At 39.1% G+C, this 21,011-nt stretch overlaps 1 protein-coding gene across 2 annotated transcripts; it reads right to left on the reverse strand.

Annotated features, from left to right (window-relative positions):
• Positions 1-677: 677 nt before the first annotated feature.
• LOC100888596 lies at positions 678-20,091 on the reverse strand. Of its 2 annotated transcripts, none has more exons than XM_030996081.1 (10): positions 19,670-20,091; positions 18,505-18,695; positions 16,900-17,266; positions 14,620-14,822; positions 8,758-9,172; positions 8,224-8,414; positions 6,851-7,481; positions 6,281-6,450; positions 5,443-5,566; positions 678-2,021 (listed from the first exon to the last, which is right to left on the reverse strand). In XM_030996081.1, the coding sequence occupies exons 1-10, from the start codon at positions 20,040-20,042 to the stop codon at positions 1,012-1,014; spliced, it is 3,675 nt and encodes a 1,224-aa protein (XP_030851941.1). In that variant the 5' UTR covers positions 20,043-20,091; the 3' UTR covers positions 678-1,011. The 2 variants fall into 2 exon arrangements, with proteins under 2 accessions (XP_030851941.1, XP_030851940.1); XM_030996080.1 differs by having other exon boundaries at positions 18,505-18,701.
• Positions 20,092-21,011: the final 920 nt, after the last annotated feature.

Consider the following 21,011-nt stretch of genomic DNA (forward strand, 5'->3'; position numbering starts at 1 on the left):
CCAAGTTTGGCAGGAATCCATCAATCTGTTCTTCAGATAACGCGATCACGAGCTGTTTTTGAATACATTATGAGCCATGTGACCTTTGACCTTTGACCTCGTGACCCCAAAATCTACTAAGTTCATCGGCTCTGCAAGATACATACATGACCAAAGTTTGGCAGGAATCCATCAATCGGTTCTTCAGATAACGCGATCACAAGAACGGGACGTACGGACGGACGGACAACCGGTAAACATAATGCCTCCGGCTACTACGTAACGGAGGCATAAAAATATATATGTATTGATCCCAGGAGCTAGTTTTGGATTGGATTATAATTACAATTATAAAACAAATGATTTTCTTGCCATGATTTTTTTTTTTTTTTTTTAGGAGGGGGGGGGGGGGGGGGGGGGGGGTAATAATAATAATAATTAACCGTTCTTGTATAGCGCATAACACATAGTATTAAAACATGTCCCTAAGCGCTCTAGAGAAAAAACATAACAGAATACAAAGACAAGACATACAGGGTAACGAACAAAATGGATGAATTAAATGTTAAATAAGTGCGTCTTTAAAGCAATCTTAAACTTAACAATGGCGTCAATGTTTTTTAGATGTTCCGGGAGATTGTTCCATGAAGTTGAGGCAGTGTGAGCGAAGCTGCGTTCACCATATGACCTGGTCATCACTGTACTTTATTTTTCTCACCCTAGAGCTTTCAATTTACCAGAGTTCTTTGGACCTTTTCCTGAGTTCAATTACTTGCTGCTTCCAGGTATATTTCACTCCAAATGTACATGTATCAAAATTTTTTTCTTTTCTATCTTCTTTTTATCGCTTCAAATTTACTTCTGTTTTCATGATACAATGTTTATCGTCAACCAAATCAAATTTTAATCAACCCCTATACCAGTATACATGTACCACTATACAGTCACAGGGCTGTGGATACATAACGAACCCAGTAAAAACACTTGCATCACATTCATAACATTCCTCGCAGCACCAACAATGAAAAGTTTCTATTCAATCTCCACTTCCTGCTGGATAACTTGCTCTCCTGCATGTACATGGGCATCCATATGCTGCGTAAATTCCACCAACGTCCCCATTACATCTCCACAAGTATTGCACTGGAAGGCTTCCTCGGCTGCCGCGGAAGCTTGAGCAGCATGTCTCCTCTTACACCTTGCCACGCTGCGCTTGTTCTTGAATTTCTTGTCGCACACGTCACACTGGTAGAGGGATGCCCCTTCATGACCCCTCACATGATCCTCAAGATCACTCTTCAGGCAGAAGCGTTGCTGACATAGATGGCACTGATGGGGTTTGATACCCATGTGGTGGTTCATGTGTTTGGAAAGGTCGCACTTCTTCTTGAAGCCTTTCCCGCACACTTCACACAGGACGTGCCTCTCCCCCGTGTGGATGTGCATATGGAACTTGAGGGTGAAGGCACTCGCGAGGACCTTCCCGCAGATGTCGCAGACGAACGTCTCCCTCGATTCCTCGTGAAGCTTTTTATGTTTATCCAGCCTCACTTGCGTAACAAAGCTCTTCCCACAAACCTCGCATTGGTATTCTCCGCTGCCTTCATGGCAAGACTTGAAGTGATTATTCAAGTCACTACGAGAAACATATCGCTGGGGGCACTCTGGACATGAAAAAGGCCTGAGCCCGGCGTGTACTTTCCTGTGGTGAGTGAGTCCGCCCCTGTACCGGAAGCGTTTATTGCATAGTTCACACTCTAAGGGTCTCTCTTTGGTATGACACCGCATGTGAGTGAGCAGATCTTTGGTCTTCTTCCCACACACCGTACACTCGACGGATGATCTCCTCCCTGTGTGTTGAGCCCACTTGTGGCGACGTAAGCTGTCCCTGTCTCTGAACCTCCTGTGGCAAGAATCGCATGGATGACGACAGAAAATGTCTCCATCGGCCAGTCTGGACTCTTCGGTGGCTGTATCCTTGACGAGACCATGCACAGCTTGATCTGCTTCAGTGAAAGACCCGTTAGAATTCACGATGGTCCCTGAAATGAAGAATATAGATTCATCAAATACTTAATCCTATCTAGCCAGGCTATGTTAAAATTGCGTTCAAAGGTCAAGATCATAGGGGGCCCCTATGATCTCGACCTTTAAACCCCTGATCGCCACGAAAATTTGCATGCATGTCAAGAGAAGTGTATAGATTACTAAGGTAAATTAATTTTTTTTGACCAATTCACTCCTTTGCATATTTAAGGTAAATAAGGTAATACAACTCACATTTTACCCATAAATCATACATGTATATTTTTAATATTTAAACATTAGTTTTCACTACATATATTATTTGGACCGTTTGGGATAATAATATAACAAAAACTAGATGGAATTTTGACTGCGCGCAGTCGAAAATGATGCCTCCGCCATAGAGCAGTTTAAACAAGTTTGGAGTTTAAATCTCCAGTGGTTCTTGAGATATCATGATAACAATCTCAATGTATGGAATTTCATAAGTTGACCTCTGTGACCCTTGACCTTTGACCTACATGCTCCAAAATCTAATCAGATTGTCTTCATATGGTGATACACACTATCATTAAGTTGGAAGTTTAAATCTCCAGTGGTTCTTGAGATATTATGATATGGTGATACATACTATCATTAAGTATGAAGTGAAAATTCTCCAGTGGTTCTTGAGATATTATGATAACAATCTCAATGTATGGAATTTCATAAGTTGACCTCTGTGACCCTTGACCTTTGACCTACGTGCTCCAAAATCTAATCAGATCGTCTTCCTATGGTGATACATACTATCCTTAAGTTTGAAGTTTTTACATCTCCAGTGGTTCTTGAGATATCATGATAACAATCTCAATGTATGGAATTTCATAAGTTGACCTCTATGACCCTTGACCTTTGACCTACGTGCTCCAAAATGTAATCAGATTTTTTTCCTATAGTGATACACACTATCACTAAGTTTGAAGTTTAAATCTCCAGTGGTTCTTGAGATATCATGATAACAATCTCAATGTATGGAATTTCATAAGTTGACCTCTGTGACCCTTTACCTTTGACATACGTGCTCCAAAATCTAATCAGATCGTCTTCCTATGGTGATACATACTATCCTTAAGTTTGAAGTTTAAATCTCAAATGGTTCTTGAGATATCGCGCTAACAAACTCAATACAAGGAATTTCATAAGTTGACCTCTGTGACCTGTGACCTTTGACCTACGTACTCCAAAATCTAATCAGATCGTCTTCCTATGGTGATAAATACTATTCCCGAGTCTTAAGTTTAAATCTTAAATGGTTCTTGAGATATTGTGATAACGGTCAAACGGGACGGACGTACGGACGGACAACCCGAAAACATGATGCCTCCGGCACCACCTTCGGTGGCGGAGGCATAAAAAGTCGGAAGAGCCAGTTTATGCCTTGCTTTCTATTGATTTGATAATTTCTTATGTATTTCTTTGTTTTTATAATCTATGTATTTTATTTTTTTAGTTGTTGTATTTTAATTCTAAGTTTGATTCAACTATTTTGAGCCCCAAAATAAACACCTAAACTATAAACAAGACCAAATAACTAATATTTATCTATCTTTTGGAAATATTCGGGCTGACATGCAAAGACAAACGGTCACGTGACTTTGTAATGGTAGGTCCGATTTTCAAAAAAATTATTTTAAAAGATGCACAAGACTCAAAAGAAAAAAAGTCACAACATTTCAGCGCAAGATTCTTTGGCGTTAAAACATTCTCGCGAAAAATGTAGAGGGGGGAGGGGGGCTTCTAAAGCCACCCACCCGGGCTAGATATGGTTAAGCCTTTGTGTGAATATTATGAGTATGACCACAATGATTATCCTAATCTTCATGAGTAAAATTTATTTGTATCTAGTCACATCACATCATAACTCTTAATGTTTGTCTTTTGAGACAACTTTTGAAAGCTTTATTTTAGAGTTTCAATTAAGTTTTGGTTTGAAACCACATAAATCATATCATGTGAGATGGCTATGGGACAATTTCCAAAGAATGAATTAGGGGGGTAAATGTACCCAATACTTAACAGATTTCAACCTTAAACCTTGAGGCGTAAAAGTAAGAAGAAGAAGAAAAAACGCCACAGCAAAAGAAAAACTGATTTGTGAGTAATAGAATGGTGGACAAAAAAAATAGATGTGTGAAAAAATGCTCCAACACATGCTCTGTGAGCCACACTATAGAGATTCATGTCCACAAATTATGTCCTTATATTATTTTATTTCCAATCGCAGTATTTTGAAGCAGGTTATGACATCATGTCCGAGTGGGCTCTTTAAGATCAAGTTGACTTCTAGGTAAATGATTGCATTGTGACAAAAACTGTCTGGACTCTGGAAACAATTGAGAAAGGTTGATTATGTAGAATATAAGAATTGGTTTTCTATGGGAATACGGTACCACACACGCGCACATGTGGCATGAATGTTTGGTCCAAACTGTTGAACTACATGTATTTCTCATATGAGGACATTTAAAGAGCAATCCTTTTCCGAGGATGTACATGTATGTCTTCTATAATATCCTTCTAAACGCACATAAAATAACAAAAAGAATAAGAAACACCTGATTTTTCTCCTTTACCAGGCCTCACAGAGGCAGACCTGCCAACCTCTGGAGTTCAAAAACTGTATTCTTTAATACCAAAAGTTGTATTTTGCTGACAAAAGTTGTATTCTTAAAAATAAACACAGACTGTTACGCGGATCAATGCCTCTTACAGTTCCTACATACAGGAAGAATTTTTTTATGGATCATTGGTTGAATATATGCATGATTTTGTCACGACTGGTGTGTTCGATGAACCAATGAACATCCCCAAATTACCGATGTGAGATGCTTTATTGGACAGAATGGGCATTTTGCCATTGAAAATGGCACACACACACGAAATACCAACAACAACACAAATTATTTATTTTTTTAAATAAAAAAAAAAAATTTGTTGAAAATTGTATTTTATTGAGGAAAATCGTACTGTCGTATTTGCTTCTAAAAATCGTACTAAATACAACTAAATCGTACTGGTTGGTAGGTCTGCAGAGGCAGCCCAGTGGCTCAATGGTAAAGCAGTGTTCTTGTAACCAGGAAGTCCCAGGTTTTAAACGAAGTAGATGCGCTACTGCCCTTTGGTAAGGCATTAATCCTCATTACCAAGTCCCTTCAGAGCGGACTAAAAGCCCCACCACACTAGTTTGGCCAGGAGGGATTAGACCTCGCTGCATTGTCACCGACAGGTGGTTATCTCAACAAATAATTTTCTCTCAATTGACATAAGAAAAAGAGGATCATTGCGGAACAATGGTCACCGATTAGGCATTGTTTGCTATATAGAGGGCGCAAGTAGCTATAAGTAGTCCAGTGGGGCTTTAAAGCTTTACCGGGTTATCAATCTTTATTCACTCACCTTGTCTGTGATCCTCTGCCTCCCACTCAGCCTCCATTCTCAATGCATTCTCTAGGTAGGTTTGTATGTGCAGCGGTAGTTGGTGTGATGACAGATCCTCGTCAAAGGCATCCTCATTTGATTTCTGATGACGATCGTGCAGAATAAATTTAAAACAAACTAAGACATTTTTGATGGGTCAAATTAAAGGAAATACAGTGATCAATCGCACAAATTTTAATGATTTTTTTTAATGAAAATGTGTGCATTTAGTTTCCTGTCTATGACTAAAGTGAAGATGTTTTATTTTCCAAGTAGCTTTCCTAATTGGAGAGTATTAAAAAAATACTTTAGGATATTTGTCCCGATAGACTTATTTTAAAGCTTATCTGTACTAGTGTACAGGGGGGATTTGAATGCCCTGCAAGGTCACATGACAGGTGGTTATCTCATTAACTCAGCTTTCAATTAACATAAGAAAAAGAGGATCATGAGGAACCAGTGGCCACCTATTAGGCATTGTTTGCTATATAGAGGGCGCAAATAGCTATAAGTAGTCCATTGGGCCTTTATCTGCTTTCAGAGTAAAGATTAATGTTTACTTCTGGGGAAATTTCCAATTTTTCATCTTTTATGAGCTCTATCAACATAAATATATATTCATTCAATAAATCATACAGGTGGGCACAATTTTGCCCAAGAGATAATTACTGAGACGGCAAGAGAAATTGAACAAAATCGAAATGAACAGTGACAAATGTATTACAAATGCACAGTATGGACAGGATTTATTCAAACATGAAGACGATTGGATCGAAAATGAATGAATGAATGTGACAGAAGCGATAAACAAGCTTACATTGTACAAGTCTTGAAGATAGAGGGCGTAGTCTGTGCTCTTGCCTGCAGTTTTCTTCCTGTGACATCTCTTACACTTCATGATGACAAACATGATGTGATCCCTAAGCCCCCGCCAGAAGAAGTGACGGCCAATCATGTTGTAAATCCTGTCACGACCAGCATGCTCTCCTACAGTACAAAAATAAAGAACAGTATTTCAGTTTGTGAACACTCCTCTACGCATGACCAAATGATGTTCACAGGCCATAATAAGGGAAACGCTCTCGGCGGTCTCGCCTGCATTCCGCAATTCGATATGATGAAAAATTGAGGTTGGAACATTATTTAAAGGCAGGGTGGCCCATTAGCAGGCCCCCAAAAAATGAAATCCTCTGAATATAATCACCATTTTGAATTGAATATTGACTAAAAATCGTCAGAAGAATTATTTACTATTGACAGACATGTATCAACCCATTATTTCTGTTTCAATTGTCAATTTCTCACGAATACACTTTCATTTTTTTTTCTTTTTTGCAACCCATGCGTCGATGATATGCCATTCGTAAGAATAATAATAAACACCCACCATTCTTTCCTCCATTCAAATGCAAAAGTTGGATGATTTTCTCCTGTTCTGCTTTCCTGAACACAAAGAGCCTGTTCCTAGTCCCATAATACATTGAGCGTTCCTTTCGGATCATCACAGGCACTTTAGGCGACACAGTATCAGTCTCCACAGTCACCTCACTCTCTACGATCTCTAGAGCCCGGACTGCTTTTCCCATTTCCTCCGACTCTTCTGTTCCTGTAGACTCTGCCGTTTCCATGGGTTCTGCAATCCCATCGGCTTCCCGCACCCGAGCACGCTCTATGTCCGTCGCATCTCCTGTAGTCTCCTGTGCTTCCACCACCTGCCCTGTATAAGTCTGCCCCCTGTTTGAATCTCCTTTATAGAACAACCACCAGGTCTTATCCTCATCGTCCCCTCCATCCTCTTCAAAACAGAACGACCTGGCCTTCTTACGCACCATCCGCTTGAACCCGACGGTGCAGCCTGGAGGGTACTTCTGCCACTTGAGATACAGGTAGACGATTAGCGCCTCCATCTCTGTACTGATCCTAGCTATGTGTGATAGGCCTTCGGGAAGCTCGGTAAGCTCCGGTGGTAGCAGTAGCTTTTCCTTTTTCACTGCCACTGGAAGGGGCGGAGGAATCACCTACAGAAGATACAGGAGAAAACAAAGAGATTATTGAAATAAAATCTTGACACAGTAGGATTATTATTTTTTGTTTAAAGCCTGTCTGTACTAGTTTAGCCAGGAGGGATAAGACCACCCAGGGTGGTCACTGACAGGCGGCTTTCTCATCAACTCAGGTCTCAATTAACATAAGAAAAAGAGGATCATGGGGGACCAATGGTCACAGATTAGGCATTGTTTTCTTTATAGAGGGAGCAAGTAGCTACAAGTAGTACAGTAGGGCTTTAAAGCAGAGCTTGGTAGAAGCAAGTTAAATAGATCATCTTTTAAATGCCTAAAGGGTGTTAACTTTCATAGGAACAACACATTGCTATGTCAAGAATAACACCCTTTGGGCTCTCACTGGGTAGTATAATGCATGACACACACACACTGTATGTTACATGCTGCACAGGATGCAATGTGGCAGAAACTATTTTCAGGTAGTTCTTTTGCAAATAATGTATTGGAGACGACTTTCATAATGAAACTATAATTACCAATTGAGAAAATGTGATGGACAACAATGTGTTAGAAATTCATCACTTATTGTTGAAGGCAAGAAATATTGATGCTGATGTTTTGCACACACTAGTAGTACATTAGCACAGAACCAAAAACATACAGAGCAAACTATTTTCAATGAGTGATTCATAATTAATTTAGAAAATGCTGACACCTTATTTGGTACTTCCTGCAAATACACTCCTAAAAAGATTACCTTGTGGAGTTTAATTGAGAATTGTTTCAATACAGGGCTGTCTCCAGTTTGTTGGTCTTCAGGCACTCTCCCATGGGGTGGCAAGGGACAATTGCAGTCGTAGATATACTTTTTTACACTGGTCTTCATGTCCAACCAGTAGTAGAGTTCAGCAAGTATGCTATACGTACGCGCTTGAGATATATGCATTCCTTCAAATGAGAAAACAAATCAGCAAATGGAAGAAAATTTGTTAAGAGGGCAACTCTACAATGAGGAAATGTTGCTTAAACCCATATGATCCTTATTTTTCATAAAACTCATATTTTATCAGAAAGATTTTTGTGCAAGTTTAAATATAGAATATGCCAAATTTTCAACAATTAGTCACTGTACGAGCAAAGAAAATTACATACAAAAGGTGGACAGAATTATAGTATTTCTTCTGTATTCCATTGCTTTCAAACTTGTAGACTCTATGAAGGCAATCTTGAGTTCTATAAACAAAATAGAATAATATCCAACAGAATCAAACAAAATTCAAAATTCACATACCATTTTCATCAACATGCACTTTCATAATGGCCACATTCTGCTCCTCCTCCGTTGTGACAACCAATCGCCTGCACGGCTTCTCCTCCCGCCCTTGACGATCTTCATCGTCCTCCTCCTCAACTTCCTCTTGGCCACCAGTTCTGCGCACTTTTTTCAGGTAGTACAGCCTCTCCTCTGGTTCCGAGTGTCCATAAATCCCGGGCCATTCCTCAGCCTCGCTCTGCCCTATGGTGAAACAGTGGGATCTCCTCCTTATGTCTCGCTTCGCATCAGGGGTGATGTTCAGCGGGTACGAACGGTCCTTGAGGTAGTTGAAAGTCTCCACAGTTCTTCGGATGAAGTGTTCTTTTTGAGTGGCAAGGCTGTTGTACGCTTGGGTACAGCTTCTGGTCATGACTCTCTCGTCCCTCTTCACCTTTTTTATTGAAATGAAATGAATAAGAATTTAAAATCTTGCACTTAAATTCATGACGTAATAGTACTAATCAGCTACTTTTTGAGTGGCAAGGCTGTTGCATGCTTTGGTACAGTTTCTGGTCATGACTCTCTTGTCCCTCTTTACCTTTTTTATTGAAATGAATAAGAATTTCAAAAATCCTGCACTTAAATTCATGACGTAATAGTACCAATCAGCTTCTTTTTGAGTGGCAAGTGGCTGTTGTACGCTTGGGTACAGCTTCTGGTCATGACTCTCTTGTCCCTCTTCACCTTTTACATTGAAATAAATAAATGATATAAAAATCTTGCAATTAAATTCATGACGACATAGTACTAATCAAGACTACGTCATCGGAACCACCATAGTGGAAGGAAAGCCAGGTGGGGTTGTGCCTTTGGGCTCAAAGGTTGAATACCACTGAACTAGATGGTCAGCTATTTCATTGTATTGCATCATAAATGTAATTCCCTTTACGATATCTTCTCAGGGTAGTCAAAAAGACTGAAGGTTACCATATTCTTGATTTTGAACAAATACTTGGCTGACAATGCAAACATCTAAACTATAGAAGTGTCGCAGTCGAGTGGTTTAAGCACTTGACTTGAAATTCAAAGGTCGTGGTTCGATCCCCGACACGGTACTAATGTCCTAAGGCATTAATCTTCATTTGCCATACTCAACCCAGGTGAGGTAAATGGGTACCTGGCAGGAATTAATTCCTTGAAATGCTGGAGCACTGTAATGGCAGCTAGACTAAAGCCAGGGTAATAATTAGTGCGTCTCGGAATAGAATTTCTAGATAGACGGTGCTACAGAAATGCCTATTATTATCATCATTATTATTACATTTACAATACCGCCCAGAAGTTATTGGGCATGTTTTTGCGGGGCGGGTTTTCCCCGATGGGTATTTCACGATAAAATCACGATAAAATATCGATGAAATACTGATAGAATCACGATAAAAATCACGATAATTTGCACACTAGTGAATGGTTTCCTCTATCGGGGGATGCGCGTAACCCGCCTAATCCCCCGATAGTCTATCGTGTTTCATGGTGCGCGTATTTGCAACTAGTCAAGTCATGTCCTCTGCAAGCGCATGTCTTGCTCATCGCGCGCGCTAAGTCTTGATAATTTGTACGCGCAGTTCCGTATGTGTCTTTGTTTACGTCACAATAGAAAGTATTCACGAGTAAACATTACACACAGTTAAATACTAGTAAAAGCCGTCGCTAAATCACTGACACTGGGCGCGGATAAGCATCGGGTACTGATGCGGTGAAGCAACGAGTAGATCTAACTATATTCAAGTTGCAAAAACTTGCATGATTTGCATTCATTGAAATTATAATTGTGAGCACAATACCTTTCATTTTCACTGCCATATTTTCTGTTCGCCTACTCCAAATATGCGTATCTCATTCCACAACCATGAAAGTGGTGAATAAATTCAATTCAATTCAATTCAACCTCCACCAAATAAAATAAAAATATTCCCAAGATCGTCGCTTCAGAAAACACGCACGCGATCAGATTCTTTCATTTGCCCTATCAGTATCACTGACAAGACTGCCGTAAGAAGGGTCTCCACCCCTAAAAAAGAAAACGTCCAATCATGGACATTCTTGCCTACTGGTCACGCGTAAAAGTTGCCAGGTGGACTAGTAACCAAGGTTACCAAAACACGCGTAAATAAACATTTTTAGTCGACGGCATTGGATGATTGATAAATAATAAAATCTGTAAAAATGGCATGGATCAATTACTGTAACTGTCTTCGGAGTGTGGATTAGACCAGAGTTGAATTAACAGGAAAACATGTAGGAGAGAGAGAGAGAGATAATTGAGAGGGAGGTAGTGTTGAGCTGGATATAGATGAAGATATTATTCGAGAAGGAAAGGAGTTATGATCGAGGTCAGGATGGGGAAAAAAACAAATAAAATGGATAATTATCTACTTAACAGGGTTGACTAAATATAAGTAGGCAAGACACCAATACGTTAGTCTATTTTCCGTACACCTTTCTACTTCCACTCCTTATTCATCGACACTAGACGAAAACGTTCATGGGTGGAGAAATGTGACAAAGAAGAGGGTGAGAGCATGGACCTACGTATTTGGAGAGCAAGAGAGACGAGAGGAAATCCCACTAGTATCTTCACGAGGGGGGGGGGGGGGGGGGGGGGGGGGACTACACGTAATAGAGAGAGAGAGAGAGAAAGAGAGAGAGAGAGAAAGAAAAATGTTTGATGGGAGCGCAGGCTAGCGAAATCATACTAAGGGAGACATTTACGTACATTTACTTTTGAGAAATAAACAGTAGGATTATGTCTGCCACATGCGTTGAGAGCTGGCTCCCCTCGGCTGACACATCGTAAATAACAAAGATAACATTCAATGACATTTTTAACCGAAGATTGAAAACTAGGTCATTCACACCTCTTTTTCTTTTTATCATTTATAATTACTTTGTACGATGGCGATGTTAAAAAATAGGATGTTGGAAAGGAAGAAAAAAAGTTGGATCGTAGATTAAATGACATTGATTTGCAAAACTGGAACGATCAAGTTCATGAAGTTCATGTTTCAATTACAGAATTTTTAAACAGGAAATCGGTTTGGAAGAATATATGTTAAAGTTGGATTTCAGTGATAGAACATCTCTTTATAAATATCGATGTGGTAATAGTAAGCTGCCCTGCCGTCTGCACCTGACCGTCACTAAAGTCAGCCTCTAGAAATTGTAGAATTGTGTTCCATATGTGATCTCAAAGTACAAGATGATGCATTTCATTATGTTCTCGTATGTCCAGCCTTTGGCTTTGATTAACATTCGCAATTATTTGTTAAGAGATAGTTAGTCAATTTAAGATTAAGAATTAAAACAAACCTTTCAACCTTTTAGATTCATTCATGGTTTGCTGCTTCGCATTAGAATATGATATAGATTTTATTTTTAAAAGCAGACCCGTATCACTATCATTCGCGAAGTTGTGTTTTATTTTTGTGGACATTTTTACAATAGCTCCTGTTCTAGTCCCTCTAACGTTTATTCGAAGAGAAGAGTAAATCTAAAAATCAAATCAAATAGACAGACGAAACAAGCAGAGAACTTCATCAATCGGAAATTCTAATTTTTTCGCCAATGAATTGAATGTTTAAATGACAAGAGAGCTTACGTACATTTCATATTGTGTTTCAAGTGTTTCTAAACAATGGGTTTGGAGTCAAGGTGTCTGGCAGCATGTGGTTATCTCAGAAGTTAGTATAAACAGATCATGTTCGCGCCGTAAGATCACGTGATCATAGTAGTGATGATTGAACCTTCGAGAGAAAACTATAAGCGCGTGCATTTTTTTAAATCTTTACCACATCATCTTTTCTGTTTTTTTATTTCTTTGTTTTACCTTTTCTCGAAATATAAATATGTGTATGTATTCCCTTCGCTTGTTCCTTACGGTTCAAGGAGAATTACCCCCTTGCACAATCACCCCCCCCCCTTTGTTTAATTCCTTGTTTTTCTCGCTATCAATTCGATCAATCATTTTTTTTGCTGTTTATCCTTATTTCTTACCATATGTAGATCTTTGTTAAGCCGTTATTATTTATTATTATTATTATCATTATTAATCATTCTTCTGGTTTATTCCTTCGTAAATGTGTTTTAATACTTTATGTTTTTCTTAGATTTTTTTCTATCATTTTATATTTTGTCCTCAATCCTCGTGTATTTCTTTGTTATTTCCTTATGTATTACTCCAATTTTGATTACGGGAGCTTGCCAACCCAGGTATGCGTACATGTATTTAGCTTGCATGCAAACTGAATGTCATAAAATGGAGATCGAGATCGAGGGGTTTTCCAATTCCGGGAATCCCTGAGCGCGCGCACTACATATCAAATTTCAACTACTTTGTGGACCACGAGGTACATTGGCTGATCGAGATCGCGTTGCTTTTGTTTTTGATAATACTGGTTTATGAAAATGGCGTTTGCGGTCTGTGGCAAAATTTGTAATGTGTAGGGACAGGGTCAACCGATTGGTATTATGAATGAATAAAATAATTATATTTTTTTTATTATTTGGAGTTACGGATCCTTTATTTATTCTGTTAATTTTCAATTCTCTATCTCTCTTAATTATCTTTGTCTGATATATTTCACTCTTCACTCCCTTCCCTCTTTCTTTTCTGTCCCTGTCACGCTAACGGTAACGGTACCCCTCCGCCTCTTCTCGCCTCTTCTCTCCTCTTCCCTTAATTATTCACGCCTTCCTGAAAATCTCACAACATACACATAATTCTTCTAGAAATAACAGCCGCATTTATCCATAAATTCTAAGATTCTACCCACATATTAGATCTGATATGTACATGTAATGATGAATACTCTCGATTAGACAGAAATAACCGTCTGATATGGGTCATTACTCTTTGATAAATCTTACATTTGTCAACATTCCTCATGCTCATACACAGACGGTGACCCTTACGGCTCGCACGACGGGGGGGGGGGGGGTGAGCCTTTCTTTTCTTCCCGTTTTTCCTTATTTAGATCTAATTTTCCGATCAATAAATCGGACATAAGAAACTATGTATATTTCTTAAAATTCTTACAATTTTAATCAAGTAATTGCAATGGCGAAATTTAGGCGAATTAGATCACGCGTTTATGAATATCAAAATATCACCGGGTCAAGCCGTGCTGACTCGTACGCACATGTAGGTATCGGACGTCCGGAAAAAAAGAGCATTCATTAACTCAAATCAAGATGGCTGCACAACAAATAATGTTAACGACAAGTCTTTCTCGGATTAAACATAAGCGGAATAGCCGTCGATATTAGAGACTGAAGCTTTCGGTCTAACTTTTGATTTACTCTCGGATCTCCTCTGCCATGATATGAGCTATCCCAAACATTCCTCCCCCCTCAAATAAAAAAAAGATGTCGTATCGTGGGAAAGGCCAATTAGACACCTGGTTCTTGGTTTCTGCACTTCTCTCATCGGATAACTTTTCTCTCCGCATGCGCAATCCCAAACATTCCCCGTAGCACATTGTCTCGTGTATTTATGCATGGAATGAAAAGAGCATTCATTCACGCTTTTGTGATGTAATAATCAAGTGATTGTGACGTCAGTGGCAAGCGCGCATCGGTATGTTTGAGGATGCGCAGGCTCAGCAAGCGTATAAATACAGCATGCTGTGCGCAGTTCTATCGTGATATAAAGGAAATATCACGATATGCATCGGGGATTTAGCGAGTTGATCAAGTTGAGGAAAAAAATCATGATAGAGATGAATACAAATCACGATGTTTCTCACGATAAAAACACGATAAAACCCGTCTACAATCACGCTAACCTCCTATCGTGAAACACGATCCCGCATGCCCAATAACTTCTGGGCGGTATTGTACCTTCTTAGAAGCTTGCTTAGTTGTAGGAGTTTTCTTGACATCCTGCTGGTTCAAAGATTTCCTCTTTGCATCTGAGCGTTTCGTTTTACACTCACTGCAGGTCTCCAGGAAGCTTACGACGCTCTGATACATGCCCTTCCAAAAGTAATCCTGGGAAATGGAGCTGAGCATTTTATCACGGCCACAGTGCCCACCCGATGGTCCTACAAGAGATAAAAGTTTTGAGACATTTCCAAGCAAACTCTGAAGATAAAACACAACTTATTTTTTCTCAATGACATCTGTCTAACCCCTAGTATTAACCCTTACTGTACTGGCCCCCCCCCCCCTCGACATTTTCGGAGATCGCGCCGCAACCGCTTGGAATTTTGAATTGTCGTTTCATGACTTTTTTCCTTCAAGTCTTGCGCACATTTTGATACCATTTTCGTCAAAATCGGATATACCTGTAAGGTGTTACATAACAATTAGTATGCGCATGTCATCAAAAAAGTGCTATAATTGCATATATTCATGTACAAGCAGAAATGTGAAGATATGAATTGATATCAAATTGCTTTTATATGTTTCTCAGAGTAACTTGATGTATTCCAGAACAAAAGAATACATAAGAAATAAAACAATAGATATAATAAGAAATAAAAAACAATAAAATACATAAGAAAATAAATATTTGAAAATCGCATCAAATTTGCATAAATTATCATTATTAATTACATCAAATAACTATTTTGTATTAGAAAAGAATTTTTGTATGAATAATGAGTTTCAACATTCAAAAAGTGGAGTCTGACAATTTTTGTAATGATTCTAGTTCCCTAAATATAGTTCCAGATTTGATATTTATGAATGCCTAATTTGCGTATTCATAATTTATGCAAATTAACCTATGCTTTTTCAAATATCATAAAAATAATGAAACCTCATGAATTTGAGATGAAGGTAACATTTATTCAATACATTTTCAAGATTCTTCACAAGTCTACGGACAAATATGTAGAGTTTTCTGTGAAATGCATAAAATTAGCATTTTGCATAATTAATTAGGCTATAACGACAAAAATTTGCATATTAGGAAAAAACTAATTATACCATCTTGTTCCTTACGTAAATATCTACAAATATGCAAATTTTCGTGTTCATCGGACATTCGACGGCCGAGATCATAGGGGGGGGGGCCTCCGAGGCCCCCCCCCCCCCCCCCCCAGTCAGAGGGTGCTCAAAATAGCCCAGTACAGTATTGGGTTAAGGTGCAAGATAATATGTTCAGGAAATCAAAATGATGAAACTTTCTATTTCAGTATCTACACGTATATCATTTGGTCACTAGGGAAAAAACAATCCAGTGCTATCAATGAGAAATGAATGAAAATTTGTTGAGAGGAACATTACATACAGTTAAAAAATAAATTAGTCATTTGCCTTGTAAATTAATTGTGTGTGTGTGTGTGTGGGTTTTTTTTGTAACTCAAAAGTGAAAAGTGGACTGGTTGAAGCAGGCCCTTTGTTGAATACTTTTAGAAGTTAGCGTTTATTTGTCACATTGTTGAAAAATGTAATTCGAGACAAATGAATTTTTCACATACTTAAAATATTAAAAAACTTAGTTTATATGGGTATGAATAATGCAGTTGTTAACCACATACATGTGCAGAAATGTCATGGTGAGAAACTTTAAAGGATAGTCCTACCTTAATAGAAAATTACTCTCTAAGAACGTAAAAGAGTCACCCAAACAGATCCGTGAAAGTTTGAATGCAATTGGACAAACCATAAGAAAAACATATCGGCACTTCAAAAAGTGGCTGAGACGGTCATGCTACTATATCGTAGTGCCAGACAACTATCCTTTTAATTTTAACATACAAAAGGGTAAAGATGTAGGGTTTTTGCTTTTAGAGGACCTAAAATCATATGCTATCCACAATATATTTTTGACTAGTGCCCCAATGGAGAAGGCGACTTTGAGTAAAATACAAATTATGACGAAGGGGAGAGTTGTCTATAATTATGAGTTTAAGAACCAGCGAATATGTTTTGGCCTTTTGGGATCGCGAAAATAACAGTGTTTACAGTAGTCTGTCCAGAAAGGCTTCTCATACCAATTCTTGAGTAGCATTTACAACCAGGATCCTGTTTCATAATGATTGTTATCAATGGCAAATGCTAAAGGGCTGAGAGCCAGAAGGGCACTACCTCTGAACAAAAAAATATTACAAGTTAGCGTCCCTCTGGTTCTCACTGTATCTCAGCAAACAAAATAAAAAGGACCTAACTCACCAATGTGTACAACTTGGAGGATCCTCTGTTGCTCCCCAGCCAGTGGAACGACAAGTCTCCCGCGTACGTCCTCTCCTTCCTGGCCCTCCGCCCCTGCATCGCTCCTCCTTGCCCTCCTCTCACGAGCCTTCAAGAAGTAGAGCTTCCTTGAAGACACTCCGTTTGTTTCATCTGCATCATCGTCCCCTAGGACATAGTGTTGGGCCTTGCGTCGTAGACAACGCTTGAAGTTGATTGTAGTGTTGGCTGGGTATTTGCCCTTTTTGAGGTAGTTGTACACCTGATCGACTTCTTCATGGTATGGAAGCTCATTGGATAATTGGAATTTCTCGAAGGCTTCGTCTCCATCTTCTTCAAAAGTCGAAAACTGTGTATAAAAAAAACAATTGATACAACATTATTAATTTTGAACGATAAACAAATCAAATTGCATTTTTATTTTGTATTGTAGTCAGACATGTACATGTATGCTTGCTTCATCAATGTGATGATGAAGATCTTCAGATTTTGGTCATTTTTGTTATCGTGAAGAAAACCAACTATGCTCATTGAACTTACTGGGGTGAAACAAAATTAGCATTTTCCGCCATTAGATGAGTACACATGTATCGCAGATAACATTCTACAGAAGGGGTGAATCAATTACAGGGCACCCTTTGTAGCAAGTTGCTTTGGGAAGTTTGGGTGACTTTAAAGGCCGGCTGTACTAGTTCAGCGAGAAGGGATTAGACCACCCAGCGGGGTCACTGACAGGTGGCTATCTCATTAATTCCACTCTCAATTAACATAAGAAAAAGAGGATCATGGGGGACCAATAGGCACTGATTGGGGAAGTTTTCTATATAGAGGGAGCAAGTAGCTACAAGTAGTACAGTAGGGCTTTAAATTACAAATTACAGGCAAAATGTGATTTGTGAAGGCTTGGGGGGGGGGAGGGGACTTTGAATCATCCTCACACAGTTGCAGTACCTGAAAATCTACCTCCCTCTTTGTGATAGAAGAAGCTGGTATCGATATTTCTAGATAAACATTAGGAAAGGCACACAAGCCTAGATCTACCAAGTTAATCGGAAATGCCCAACTTTGTGCGATCACACAGTTATTTGGAGTAGTAATGGGACATCACTAGACTATACATGTTATGTACAGTTGTCCAAACAAAATACAAACAATTTCCCACAAACAAAATCTGAAAGTGATGAAAAGATACTCAGATATTTTTCCATTTGCTCCACAAATTCATTTTTTACATGCCTTAGGAATATTTTATTAATTTTGTTTTTTAATGAATTAGTGACACAAAACTCCATCGGCTGCAAACCAATTCCATTGGCCTATTTGGAACTCTCCTTACAGGGACTGTACTGGTGTGACCAGCTGCTAATGATGAACTGTCAATACCTGAAGTGAATATTGTTTGCAAATACAAAAAAAAATGAAATAAATTGTATTAACTGGTAGTAGATATATATCTTCAAATTTGAAGAGAGATGTTCGATGGTACTTCAAAATGAAGGCAACATAAGAAACCAGGCTTAATATTAATTTAGCAAAAAAGATCAAAAAAATTGACAATCTGTTCCTTCTCTATTGTAGGGAACCTACCCCATCATTGTTGACACTGCTTCCTGAAGTCCCAAAATCAGTTCCAGGACTAGTTTCAGGGCCAGTTCCAGGGTCCTGGAGTTTGCAGGTCTCACAGTTCTTAAGGAAGTCAATGATACTGGTACGTATGTGCCTCCAGTAGTATACCGGAATTATCTTCTCCCACATCTCATAACCTGTAAGATGCACTCCTGTACCTGCCAAAAACAAAAGTAACAAATTCATGCTGATATTGTATGGGAAAAGTAGAACTACAGACAAAATAAGAAAGACGACAACAACTTCATCAGAGTATCAGAGCCTATAAGATGTGTCAGGATCCTGAAGGGCATTAATCCTTTGTGAAAGTAAGAGTTTATAGTCTTTTGGCTCTAAACAGTTCGAAATTTGAATACAGAGAATAATTACACGTAGCTCATCTTGTCAAAATGTGAAGTTTTACTCTCTGAAATATTTTAATTTTTAAAGATAATTTCACATTTTCACAATATCTTTAAAATGCAAGTCTTGCTATTCTTCTTGTCGGTTACTGAAGATTCTGGCAGATTAAATGTGACTTATGTGAGTAAGTTGTGCATCTATTGCAAGAAGTGTAACGTGCACCATTAACATAATTAATCATTAATGACATTCAAAGTTCAAACATAAACTTGCTTTCTTTGCAGTCGGGTAAATCAACCTATGAGCGCGCGCCTGTGTAAAGTTATCTACCATAATGATCATGAGGATCTGAGACATTACGGTAGATAAGTTCACACAGGCGTACGCCCACCCACAACCCACGCAACCCACCATCTGTATGCACTCGTATTGTGCAGCGGTTTGCCGTAAAACCTGTGAAAAAGTGTATACTAATATCAACAGTTTTCCAAAAAATACTACAAAAATAACAAGAAAATTGACACAAAACGGGTAGGCCTAATAAATATAAAGAATTTTAACTCATGATCGTTATTTCAATATTTGATGAATATTTACTTCATTTTGGGTATGTTTTAGTGGGGCATCTCCAGGTCGGAGATAAGCCTACAGGTCAAATTTTGTATAGCCTATAGGCTTCTGTAAGTTCTGAGCTGAACTACCGGTAGCATCGTTTTGCTCTAGATCTAAACAGTAATAAAAATAAAGATCTGTAACTTTGTCAGGACCCTACAAAGCAACATACCTTCCTTTCCTTCATGCACTTTGCTTAAAACATTACGCTGCTTCCGGGGATGAGGAATAACCAACCGCTTTGACCCCTCGCTCTGACCTTCCTGCGGCTCTCCCACCTCCTGCAGGTATTCCACTTGCTCGTCGCCGCTACTCTCGGGGCTGCCCGTGTAGAACAACTGCCACGGAAGTGCAGGGCTCGCATCGTCGGTGGGAATGTACGCTTCCACACAGAAATCCTGAGCCCTTTTCTCCAACAAACGCTTGAAGTTTTCTGTACCACTCTTAGGAAACGAATCCCATCTCAAGAAGTTGCATATAATTTCAACTTCATCTTGAAAATCAATATCATCAAAATTGTCGATTTCCTTTCTTGCCGCAGCCATCTTGCAGACCGGACGCCGACGTGTTTTGTTTATGGCCTGGATGAAGATGGCGCTTTTCAAAATTTAGAATGTAATCTATGGAGTATATACGATCCGATAGTATCCGAGGAGTTGCTCAGTCTGCCAAGCCAGAGGGCTTTTGGGAAGTTGGATACAACGTTTTGAATAAGGGAGGGGAGAGGGGGCATATGTATGAATGGCAGGGGCGGCGATCCCGGGGGGACAGGGTGGGGGGACACGTCCCCCTCAATTGTTTTAAGGGGGGTCGTCCGCCCTCAAAATTTGAAAAAGTAAACAAAAATGTGTAGCAAATACTGACTAAAGACTGCAATACACCTTTAGGCTCTAGAGGGCCCAATATAGTGCAGCGTTTAGACGAATACAAATGAAAAAAATCTTCTCATTCGGTAGCTACGCTACCTCGCATAATATCCTTTAAAAATGTACAAGTAAATACCGAGAAAAATGAAATGCAAAAAAAGTATATTGCTTGTTTTTATACTATAGTTTTGCTAAGGCCTGAATGTAATTTTTTGATACATCGATCTTCAAAAACCTGTGAGGGGTAGTCACTTCCATCACCTTCACGTCTGTCATTCACTATAGTCAGGTGGCTTAGCGTCAAAATTATCGATTATCGTTACACGGCGGACAAAAGCGCCATTTTTGGTACAGGGCTTCCTTAGGACCTACTGAACGATAATAGCCTAGGAGCCCTCGGTAAAAATTTGATATAAAGGTGTGGGGGCGGGGGCGTCATCCCCGAGCCCCTAAATAATATATAAGGTAAAATAACATTGAATTGTTGTTGTACGAATGTAATTTTTGGTACAGGGCTTTTTAGGACCTTCTGAACGATGTTAAGGTTGAAGCCCCCCCCCCAAAAAAAAAATGTTTATAGGGGTGATTTGGGGGCGGGGGCGTCTTACCGGAGCCCCCATATTATATATCATGTAAGATCACATTGGT

This window comes from Strongylocentrotus purpuratus, unplaced genomic scaffold, assembly GCF_000002235.5.
Source record: "Strongylocentrotus purpuratus isolate Spur 01 unplaced genomic scaffold, Spur_5.0 spur5_scaffold_3, whole genome shotgun sequence".
In the NCBI taxonomy this organism is placed as follows: domain Eukaryota; kingdom Metazoa; phylum Echinodermata; class Echinoidea; order Camarodonta; family Strongylocentrotidae; genus Strongylocentrotus; species Strongylocentrotus purpuratus.

Bases quoted from the DNA above. Each gene is read 5' to 3' on its own strand.
- LOC100888596 (XM_030996080.1), bottom strand. From the start codon at position 20,042: ATGGCTGCGGCAAGAAAGGAAATCGACAATTTTGATGATATTGATTTT. The intron at 14,823-16,899 runs GTGAGTTAGGTC...TATCTCTTGTAG, and splicing joins CCTCCAAGTTGTACACATTG to GACCATCGGGTGGGCACTGT. The intron at 9,173-14,619 runs GTACAATACCGC...TCAATAAAAAAG, and splicing joins CTAAGCAAGCTTCTAAGAAG to GTGAAGAGGGACGAGAGAGT.